A 12,154-nucleotide genomic window follows, 5' to 3' on the forward strand; every position below is an offset into this window, starting at 1 on the left:
TCTGTAATTCGATAATGGATTTATGCCGGCATGAATGGATTCTGGCATTTCAAGGCCCCAGAGGACGCCGCGCTACAGCTCTTTTGTTTTTCACTGATGTGAAAGAAAACAGGAAATTCAGAGTGTCATCATATTATGGTCCATGCACAATGATAGCACTGAACTGAATCGCCAAACCAAAAATGACGGTGTACTTACAGCCTCATAGTCAGCTAGCTCAAGCCTGGCCTTATTCTGCATGGTGCGCTTGCACAGGTAAATGGCTGGAGGTGGGGAAAGGGAGAAAGAGTGAGACATGAAGAGGGTAATAGAGTTAGTCAGATGGGTTGTCTGCTTTGTAACTACAAAATAAAAAAAGGAATATCTCCAATGGATGGTGCTCTTTTTTTTTTTTTTTTTGACTGAGGTCTCAGCTGTGTGAACCAACACTAATGAATGTTTTGCTGGAGCAGGCAGGCGATGTGTTTTCTTCTGAAATAACAAGCTTCAAGTAAATGCCATGCAGAGAGCCGGAGATGCGGTCACATCAGCGACTGCCCCTTTATTTTGTTTGGCAAATCTTATCCCACGGGATTCTCCGTCGTCGGGGCTCCTCCGGGCCAGATACATTACAGAGAATGGCTCATGTGGATCAATACTCAGTGAGTGTCAACAACAGATCTGCAGTGTGAGTTGTGTTTCAGAGACAGCTGAAGGCATTAGCGAGATCTTACTGGTTTGGAGAAAGAGGCAAAAAATTGAGAGTGTAAGTGACTCACCATAGTCTGTGTTCTCCGGCTCCCAACAGTTTGAAGGCCAGAAGTATGGAGACTGATGAAAACAGAAACAGAGTATGTTTATTTACTCAAATAACCAGAATTAAATTGTGTCTAGATAAACAGTAATATTCTCCAGTGTGTATGCTGGAATCTCATTTCTCCCACCACCCACGCTCCCTCCGCACTTCCACGCAAAGTCAAAAGACGACTCATTGCTTCATGATGATCCTTGACGTCCGTGTGCTGCACATAACTATCTGGGGAGCGATGGTAGCTATATTCTCTCTATCCATATTTAATTGTCCATTGCAACTGATATTACACATTCAAAGTTCATTCCCAAGTCCATTAATAATGGATCACTCACATCTATCATGCATTCTTAATAACGGGACAGAATTAGAAGTTGGTGGTACTCAAACCACATATTTCATTCCCACTATTACTCATAGCGGCGATTAGCCTAAGAGCAAAAGGCTAACACTGATGTATGCGCTTGTTTGAGTGTAATGAACAAAAAGGTTAACGTGCATGCTCTTAATAGCATTGTAAACATCAGAGAGGATAAAGTTGAGCTATAAGACTTCCCTGAATGCACAAAAAAAGCTAATTTGTGACAAACATAAGACAGTTGTCATTAAATCTGGGTCTTCTACCAGAATAGCATCTATTTATAGACTAGCAGACTAAAAAAAATCCCCTGTCACTATGCCTTACAGCACAGCTATGGAGACTGGCCAATGCATTTCAAATGTCTTTTTTACATGTTCTGATGACGTGGGCTTGTTGCATCACGACAACATCAGAGGGAATATTTTTAGCTCTCGCTGAATGAGCGAGTGTGACACACGCTGCCCTCCCTGCGCAGGCACAATAATGGCTTTTAATCTTGAGCAATAGAGGTGAAGATAAATGCATTCAGAGGTAGATTGAGTGGGAGGAGCAGAGGTGGGGGAGGTGGGGGCGGCTGGTGACAATGAAAAAGTGCAGAGCCAGCGTGCAGCCGGCTCGGTGCTTTCCCATAGGGGAGCCTGCCGAGTGTAGGTGGCCAGGATTAAGATGCTAATGGCCCAGTCACAGTAATGAGTCATCATGGAGCCCGTTAGCCATCAGAGGGACCTGTCAAGGTTCATGCTGGATCAGACTGAGCGAAGAAAAAAACACCCCTCTAACAAGCTGCACGGCTGGCCCGAAGGCCTTGTTCTGCGGCCCACCTCCTGCTCTGACGCAGCGTCCAGCAGGGATATACAGTATCGACCTTGGTGTGGTGAGTAATAGGCTTAGCGAGGATTGCTCTCATTAGCATCATGCAATAAACATATCCCTATGATGAACTACATCTCATTATTCTTGGCCTCCCAACACATATCAAGGATACTCCGATGGTCTGTTACCTGAAAGCGGTAAAGGGTTCCATCATCTTTAAGTGTCAGGACATGGTCAGAGATGGGGAAGATGTAGCCATGGGCAGCGACCAGACTCCCAAGGTGGATGGCTTCAGCTGTTGACATAAGAGAAGACCCAACAGATGGGAGGGGTGATTTCAAATTGCCTTCCTCTTCAATTGAGCTCTATTGTGCTTACATGTAATGACAGATTTCCCAGCAGGCTTACCTGGATCCTCAATGGAGAGGTTTTTCATCAGCCACTGAACAATGTCCGCCCCTGGCATTCAGAGAAGGACATTGGTTAGAAGTGGCGTTCACAGTTCTACATGTACAATAGTTTTGACAAAAGCTGCAATCCGCAAACACAAATGAGCTTTGAGGAAAGTCTTTGTGATTCGTCTCTGTTCAAAAGCTATGGGTCAAAGCGGAGTCTGAACACAACATAATGTTAACAGGTTTGCAGTCCTGTCTCTCTCTATCTCTGCTCCTGGACAGCACAACATTTGGCCCGGCCTTTATGCTTTGGCAGAGGCTGCTGAGAAAGATCGCGAGGCCATCGGGCCCGGGGGAGCCATGTGAAGCAGTGACTCCGAAACAACCTTTTGGAGAACGGGAACCGACCTCGTCGTCCAACAACTGGTGACTCACGTCGTACACAAGCAACCACATGCACAAACACATGAAGGAGTACAGTGCACACACACACAGATGGACACAGACAGAAAGAAGAAGGAGAAAAGTGTGACAAGGGCAGCGTCACACCACAGGCAGTTTACTCAGTGGCTTAGGTCTTATTGGCAAAGACATCAACCGCCTCCAACCGTAGAGGCAGCAATTTAAATGAGCCCAAAAGGTCATATTTGCTTTCCTGATCCTGACTCGTTAGTTTTCTCTGAACAACAAAACACTCACACACACAATCATATATGTAAATGTGTAATCACACGCAGCCATATACTGTAAACAGGCACGTCCACACACAAATACTAACCTGACACCACACTGGGGATCTTGGAGAGGAAGCTTTTGACGGTCCGGATGGCTACACCTCCGGCTTTCTCATCTTGTATTCGGGTAACAATGTCTTCAATCTGTGGGGAGGCCAAAGGGCAATTGTGTTAAAGATTTTAAAAACCAATTAATCATATACAGTATTATATTTTCTTCAGCAGCTATTTAAAATGGTTCTACACAGCTGGGATTATTGTTCATATGTTTTTTGTTCTTTTTTTTCTATAATTAACATTCAACACAGTGATAGAAAAGAAAAACATTCAATGTAAAGAAAGTCCTTTTTACTAGTTTTCCCTAATTACAGGAGCTCTTTAAAGTCAAACATTAGATTCAGGGTTAAATTAAATCTGCATCAACTGATATATTAGAGACTTAAGGGGAGCAGAACAAGCTGTAAACCCATCATTTACATTTTATCACTTTATAAAGTTGCTGATAAACAGTTGCCTATTTACACACCCAGCAGACACGGAGATACATTAGCATTCATTTGGAGTCATGATTCTGAACACCCGACGAATGTAAATCAAATATTCATTCTCCTTTTAGCTCTGAGTTTGCTCTCCACCAACTCTTGAGGAAAATATCTGACTCTTTAGTGGCTAAATGCTCCACTATTTTTGACCAAATACCTCGATCGATACTGCGACTATATTGCAGGGTTGACCATTGGTTCTTTCACAAAATACATAAATGAGATTTTTGATAAATATAAAATCAGTGATGCGGATTTAAAGATAAGTGGGTAAAGGCAAATTATAGAACAACTTCAACTTGTCAATTGATTAAAATATTTAATCACGATTAATCGCATGATTGTCCATTATTAATCACAATTAATTGCAAATAAATCAAATTTTTTATCTGTTCAAAATGTACCTTAAAGGGAGATTTGTCAAGTATTTAATACTCTTATTACTTTGGGAGTGGGCAAATATGCTTGCTTTATGTAAATGACTCGTGGGTACCCATAGAACCCATTTTCATCCACATATCTTGAGGTCAGAGGTCAGTATCTTCACTCTATCTTTAAAACTGAGCCCAGTACAACCTCCAGAAGAACGATTGTGTTAATGTGTTAAGAAATTAGTGGCGTTAAAATGAATTTGTGTTAACTTTGACAACCCTAAGAAAATTACATCACTTTCCGAATCACGGGTGGATACGCATATTATTTTTCCCTTATGGAAACGGCCTTGGGTCGGCGCTCTCCGGGCCCTTTTCTAGTTTTCTGTTGGTTTGTTACTATGAGTGAGACCTTTCACACTACACCTAGTCATCTGATCCACATAAAAACATAGATTAGTGCAGCTTTAAAATCAGGTTAGGTTTAGTTAAAGCATCAGTAGGCGAGATTGGAGCAAATATGATTAAAAAAAGTTATTTTTATAAAACGGTCGCTATATCGTGACAGCAGTACATGAAACAGGTGACCTGAAAAAAAATAATGTGCCTCTGTGTCCTCCGGTGCTCCCAACGGCGTCTGCAAGATTTTACAGACCGGAGGAAAACAAGCAGTCAGATCTGATCTGAGGTCTGCTGTCTATGAGAGCCGGCTGTCAATCACTCGCGAACTCCGACCAAACGGTCAAACTAGGCAGCGCTGATCAAATATGAATCAATATTATGTTACTGTAATGCCTATTTCTACCCTCAAATGTTTTCAGAATCATCTTGTAGTGTACGGTTTAGCTGTAAAATGAGAAAGTTTGTGACGCCGCCACCATTCTGAAATGAAGCAACGCCAAGTACTGGTCACATTACCGGAGCACAGCCAATAGCAACGCTGTCTCAATGAAATGACCTGTGATTGGTCAAAGTCTCCCATCACGGGCTAGATTTTCTAAAGCCTGAAAACAGAGCCATGAGGAGGTGCAGAAGTCTAGTTATCTCTCAGAACACTTGAATTAAAATATGCTGAAAGGTCATTATGGAATTTTTGCCCAATGATGCCAAAAATATACTACCTACTGTCACTTTAAAGTCTCATATAACATATGCGGTTTTGATAGAATGGAGTCTAAAGTGGCATCCTGTGGAATGCGCTCTATAAAGCTCAGACCTTAAAGATAGAACGGGTCAAAGGTTCAGTAGATTGAATAGTTTACTGACACACACACACATACTGTATATAGTGTAGCGGTAATATAGCCACACGTTGGGGTGATTTATTTATCTGTAACAAGGGCTTCAGTCAGAAGCTTTGGCCAATTGAAAAAGGCTGTCACAGCTATTCCCCGGAGGCAGAGATAAACATCACACCTCCGACACAGACAGAGCTGCAAACACATCACACATCAGCCACCTAAAATTAGGCCCGGCACAGCACAGCTCGCACTACACAGGGGAGAGCACATACAGTAAACAAGCGAACATCCAGTCACCCAAGGATATGGACACACATGCACTAAACACACACATTCAACATACAGAAATCCATATACGGAGTCCTAAACACACAAACGTAGAGAAACACGTCATTTATTTTTGTTAGGCCAATTCTTTGAACAGATTGTTTATAGAGCATAAGCAGTCAGGTCAGGTCCTGTATTGATGCGAGCAGTCAGTGCTCTGTTGAAGAAATCAATCCACATAAAAAAAATCCTGATTTTGCACACATGCAGCCAACCATATGCAGTACAGTAGCTGGCTATTAAATTCTTTATGGCTCCCTAAGCATCTGTCTAGCAAGAAAGCACACTCAGATGTTCACACACATACACACTTGCATGCATATGCACACAAGCACACACGCTGCTACAGTATGACAAAGCTGATTAGGTGAATTTCACGGGTTCAACTCACGGGCTCGGCACACTCCGAATTTAAAAAAAGCCTTTTTTCTTTTTCATCCGAAGCAAGCAGGCTCCAACTTAGCGTGTTCCCTCCTTCTCCCACCACATTTACAGTTGACCTCAAGTCACGATCACAGGCACTAAACATCACGCTGTGCTCTAGTTCGTGCCATTCCAGCATACTTCTGGACCGTTTTCTCTCTGTCTTCCTTCATCCACTTGTTCATCCATCATTTAACACAGCATGTCTGTGAGTGAACACCACTATGGCGAGTAGACAGGCTCTAAAACACTGAATACAGATATTCGCTTTTGACGTTGCACCTGTTTTGTTTTTTTAACCATGCTAGACTCTATGGAGCGCTAATATCGGTCGGCCTGTCGGTCAGTCAGTTCACCTTTTGTCTAGACTGACAAATCTCAATTACTGGATGGATTGGCATGACATTTTGTATGAACATTTAGGGTCAACAGAGGATGAATCATAGACTGTATATAAAGATGGACGACATGACAGCTCCCCAAAAGTGAAGCCAAAACATCTTGATCGCCCCCTGGTGGCTGGCTGCAGTATAGCTCATAAGTCCAGCCTCCTCCATGTTAGTGGATGGGACATGGGCCAAACTAAAAAGTTAATGTACACGTCAAATATATTTTTCCCAAAGATGGTTTCTGTCATTACTTCCGCCAAGGCCTGTAGAAAACTGTAGAATCAGCGTTTTTTCACATTAAAAAGTGTTTTACGATGCTCCACTACGTACAGCTGATCTCGACATAAACAAAAATACACATGGATGACGGCGCAAGCTGAACGGAGAGAGGGGGACGGAGGTCTGCGCTCTCGGAGTGCCATTCTACTTTTAGGTTGTTCTCATCCTCGCTGATGTTTTGTGTGTGTTTTAGTGTTAATTTTTCTGATAAGTTTGGTTTTAATTAGTTATTTGATGCTATAAAACCGGGGTGAGACGTCATATTGACAGCTGTGATTCTCTTTCGCTGACAAGCTGCAGCGTTGCTCGGCTCGCGATTGGTTCAGGCGGGTGTTAACAAAGCAAGGAGAAGCTCGAATAACAACACACAGAGGGAGAGCGACTTCATTCTCTGCTCAGGTAGACATTACTCGTCTATATCTTTACATAGCAAATAGTTGTTTCCTGCTATATTAATGCTCTGGATATTGTACAGAGCACCTTTAATATTTACTTTAATTCTGCAACATTTTCTAGCCATAACACCCAAAAGTCTACAATAGCTTTTGCAAAAGTGGACGGTAAGGTAAAGAGAGAACAACAAGTGGAGAGCGCAGCACGCTACGGGACATTTACTAAACCACCATTACAATCAAAGGTAATCATCCTCCCTGGATGATTCATACACGCCCCTCGTAAATCTACAACAAAACACCCAGATGCATATGGATTTAATAACGCACATAATGCAGAGCAGAGATGAGGGAGAGAGCACTGCGTGGCGAGACAATTACCAATCTCCCACTATAAGCTTGAGAGAGTGTCTTGGCATGAATTATTGAACATCCACTATGGAGAATTACTGCCTCAACTCTTGTTGATAAATCTCCCAGAGGCGGGGAGGGTGGGGAGAGATAGAGAGAGCTGCATGCCCTCTGTGTTGTAAACAGAGCCCTGGTATTTTAGGCCTGCTTTCGCCTACATGTGAGCATAAACAGTTTTACACGAGCACAATCGGGGGGCACGACAGATTAGCGCTGACACATCACAATCTTCCCTTTGAAGACAAACCTCCGAGCAAAACAACAGGGGGAAAAAAAGCTTTGAAATCAGCTCTGGTCGACCCATCACTGAAGGACTCCTCAAATCCCCTGAGACAAAAGCAACATGCAAAGGATTAACTCCTTTTGTTCTCATGTAATAATGGACTGGGTATAGCAGTATAGAAAGAAGAACTCATTATCTCCATATAGGATGACAGCAGACAAGAAGTACTTGGCGCGTAGTTACAGAAAGTGCACACATCGTATCTCCTGGATGTACGAGCTAATGGTGTTTGCAGCTTGGTGTGGAGGGTTTTTTGAGAGATGAAAATTGCTGCTAGCGTGCGATAACAGCACTTTGCCCCTCGCCACCGAGCTCTATAAATGATTATCAGGAGAACACTTGTGTATCTTGCCACCGTATGTTTGCATTTGCTGCACACACATGTGTCATATTTGTGTCCAACGCACGGCTGTGTCTGCGTGTGTGTGCTGTCCATCTTATCTTTTATGGCTCGGAGGGCAGCGCTCTATATGGCACATGTAGGAGGGTAAAGGTGTAGGGAGAATCTGAGGGAGCACCTAGAGGTGAATACCAACAACTAAGGCCACCAGTAAGTAACTGGTCCACATTAATGTCGGGAAAGGCCTGTACGCTCTAATGTCTAAAACAAGATCACTACTTCCAGTAACATGGTTTTGTAATTGGGACTTAATGAAGTGAAATAAAAACCTAAATGGGAGCGTCAGTGACATAAATAACCATCAATTAAATGCGACACGTTGAACTCTGGTAGGAAGGCTGTAACATAGTGCGGAAACATTAATTTCTCCTTCTAATTGAAACACTGTGCCCTTTTTTTTTCTTTCTCCAGAAATGGCCATAGATGAAGCTATTAAAAACTGGCCCGGTCTTCAGAAATGAGACAGCTGCTGCTAAAAGATGTATCAGGCGGTAATAGCGCCATTAATGATTCAGCAGTCATCAGTGGGGCTCAGGCACAGTTGTCATTGTTGAAAGACATTCGTGATCTGTGAGGAAAACGACGGACGTCCAGGTGACGTCCAGATACATTACTGGCCTGGAGATAATTGTGACGCGTCGGTCGAGAGCTGGCGATGGAAAATGAAATAGTCTCAAACACTTAAAGCAGTCATGTTCTTTCTAGTGCATAAATACTTGTCCTGTTTTGAGCATCCCAGGATTCATTTGTGTTATAGATGTACTCAGAAGCCATGTATTAGTTTCTCATTATAACAGAAAATCCTATTCCATAATCAAAGAATAGAACATAACAACAACAAAAACCATATTCTAAATGTATTAGGAATCATTAGGATTGTATTATATTATGCATAATGCTATTATAAATGAGAGCATCTGGCTGGATTTGACTGCTCAGTGCAAATACAGCAGCAGCGGTGACATAATGTTCCTAATATGACAGAAGAAGAAGGAGGAGAAGAAGAAGAGCGCAGGCTTTCTTCTGTTTGTGTAAATCTGGAGAGAATATAATAGTTCTATTAAGAGACAAGCTAAGTCTCAAATACCACAGTGACATTCAAAATAATTTCCGGTTATTAAAAAATATTATACCTTATCTACAGTTGCTGCACTGTAGCCTGATAAAATATGAATAAATCTTAACTTGGTTAACCTTCAACAACAAATGGAAATACTGTAGTGAATGGTTATTCATCATCTGACCTAAGCACAGATACTGAGCATATTCACAGTTGAATGGCTTTTTTAAATTTTTAAAAGGTAGTTCATTCTAACTTCCTAGACGTCTGGATCATTATTAAGACTACGTCAGACATGACGTAGGTTATTGTGCTGCAGTCCTGAACCAGGATTTCCTGCTTCACATGCAATCCTTTACTGTACTTCTCTCTCTCTATCATCGAAGGCCAAGACCACATTAGTCGCCACACTGACCATGGATGCATCCTCTGACTTTGAACACAAAGGAATTTAAACAAATACACTATAGAGTGGTGCAGGGATGACGTAGTTTTGTAGGGCAACCTGGAAGTTAGCGTCGCCCTGGTTCTCTCGACAAAAGCTTTTGGATTATTGTAGAAAATAAGCTCTGTGGCAAACAAACACTTATGATACTTATATGTTTTGTTCCGTTTAATAATCTCCACAAAGAAACACCACTTTTATGATTTTTGAAGTGTGAATGCAATCGCCAGAAGTAAAAAGCTAACGTTAGGCTATAAATGAACTAGGGCTGTCCCAAATACCATTTTTGGGTTTCTTCTGTCTGTCTGTCTCCATCTCCCCCGTTTCAATGCTCGGGTTAGGGTTAGGGTGGACAGTGCCACTGCCAGTGCTACACTACTGTACACACACGCACCTCTACCACAACAAACAGCAATATTCATCTGAGAATAACTACTAGTAATTGATAATATTGTGGAATTATTTCTCCTTTTATGGGGATTTATAGATTATTATTACATACTTATATAAAAAATTTAAATTAAATTAAAAAACAAAGCATTCGAATAGTGATTTGGATGTCGATTACCATGGCAACGTTCAAGCATTCGGGCCCTAAAACAAAATCGCATGAGCGTGGGTATACACAACGAGGCTGTAAAGGAGGACGAGTTGGCGTGATGACGTTTTGTAGTCTCATTTAGCCACTTGTTAGCAACCGCTTTTTTTAAGACATATAAAACCTTCAAAATTCACAAGTGGGGTATTTACTTTATATTATAGAACAAAACGTTAAAATCTCTTAAGCTTGTGTTAACCACAGACCTTATTTCAGGCATCTAGCTAAAAAAACATTAAAAAAAAAACCACTGTCTTTGAGACGAGGGAAGCGGAAATGCTAAATTGGTAATTAATTTCTGGGTTTTGGACTCATTCCTGCACCACTCTATAAGTACAGTATACAAATGTCATAATGCTTTAATTTGAGACTTATGGAGAAGCCTTCATCTCCTCAAGCAGCTGGTTGTTAGTGTGGCTGGATGAAGCACTCTACCTCTAACTTGGAAAAACAACACAATTGTTTTTCTTTAGAAGGCCTGAAGCTGCTCCTGTTCTTTACCTTTGCTTTACATTATGTCAGCTGCTTTGCCTTCTAATTTGCCTCAAGTCTGTTGCTGGGTCAATTATCTCAGACTTAGATGAACTGTTCTGCATTTCCCTCCATCATATGAACTGCTTTATATACTTTTAATGCCTTCCTCGCCTCAAAACTCGACTTAATTAGCACACTTTCTCTTTGTATATTGTCTGGATTGCTGAATGCAGCATTGCACTGTCTAGCCTTGAACTTAAAACTCTGTTCCTTCAGAGAGCGACTGTGGCTCCACTGAGCCCCCGCTGGCTCATAGAACAGTAGCCTCCCCAATGCATGCTCTCACCCTCAGTGTGTTGTCATAAGCACTGCCTTTCGCAGTATTTATGTTGCCAGACACTTGTGGGCTACTAGGACACCACTAGCATAGTAACCTCCCTTGGCAGTCGGCCTGTAGCCTTCTTTTTTGATTTATGTGTACATCCTGCTCACTCTAGCTTCTGAATGTATTTGTGTTTTTGCAAATGTATTCTTTATAGACAACAAAATGGGAGCATTTCTGGATTGGATTTGTTTTGATATCTAACTGATTGGAATTATTTATATATATATATATTTTATTTCTCTAAAAAGAACTGAGTTCAAATAAATGTCATTTTTCTGTGCATTCCTACATACTAAAAACAGATTTCTCTTTTTTAATTCTTCCTTTAAAAAAGGACAGTGTGTAGGATTTGGCAGCATCTAGTGGTGTGATTGCAGAACAGGGTTTACGTTAGCCGGCATATGCCAGCTTTTAGCCGGTATCACGTCTAGTTATCCGGCAGATTAAATGATCGGCCAAAATGCCCTTTGGGAAACATGACAAATAAATAAATGAATGAATTAATAGCATATTAAATAGCCTAGTATTGTAATATATGTTGCTAAGACAACTTAAATATAAACTTATATTATACAAAAGTTTAAATGCCTTCCCTCCGCTGTGTTTCTAATCCAAAACACTTTTTGTCAAATTCAGCGAATGTCTCCTCACAACCAGCTGACTGTGTAAATGTGAAACAAACAAAGTGGCTTGGACCAAGTCACTATAATGATGGTATAAATAACGATTACATCTATCTTTCTTCAATACATTTTTACTTTTGGACTTCGGACTGAGACAAATACAGAGACGAGGAGCGCCGTGCTCACTGTGAGTGTGTGCGTGAGAGAGACGGAGAGAGGAGAAGAGAAGGTGGACTGCGGGCAATGTTTCTGTAAGGTATTAATAATTTGAATGTCAACGTTATGACTGAAGCTTCAAATTATTTGGTAGGCTACAGCCCTATGAGCCACACAACACTATTTGGAATTTGACAAACGCAGAAATCAGACCGACCAGCCAATTATTTTATTTTTAAGACCGCTTCTTCATTTAACTTAT

General features: G+C 41.4%; 1 protein-coding gene across 3 annotated transcripts in view; it reads right to left on the minus strand.

Annotated features, from left to right (window-relative positions):
- The window catches only part of LOC141783441 (regulator of G-protein signaling 6-like), a 52,777-nt gene that overhangs the window by 12,319 nt on the left and 28,304 nt on the right, over positions 1-12,154 (minus strand). For all 3 annotated transcript variants that reach the window (XM_074660751.1, XM_074660750.1, XM_074660749.1), the window contains exons 4-8: positions 3,138-3,237; positions 2,373-2,423; positions 2,153-2,259; positions 759-810; positions 199-263 (exon numbers count right to left, since the gene is read on the minus strand). In XM_074660751.1, the coding sequence (XP_074516852.1) occupies positions 199-263; positions 759-810; positions 2,153-2,259; positions 2,373-2,423; positions 3,138-3,237 (375 nt within the window). The remainder of the gene's footprint in view (positions 1-198; positions 264-758; positions 811-2,152; positions 2,260-2,372; positions 2,424-3,137; positions 3,238-12,154) is intronic.

Source organism: Sebastes fasciatus, chromosome 15 (assembly GCF_043250625.1).
Source record: "Sebastes fasciatus isolate fSebFas1 chromosome 15, fSebFas1.pri, whole genome shotgun sequence".
Classification (NCBI taxonomy): Eukaryota; Metazoa; Chordata; class Actinopteri; order Perciformes; family Sebastidae; genus Sebastes; species Sebastes fasciatus.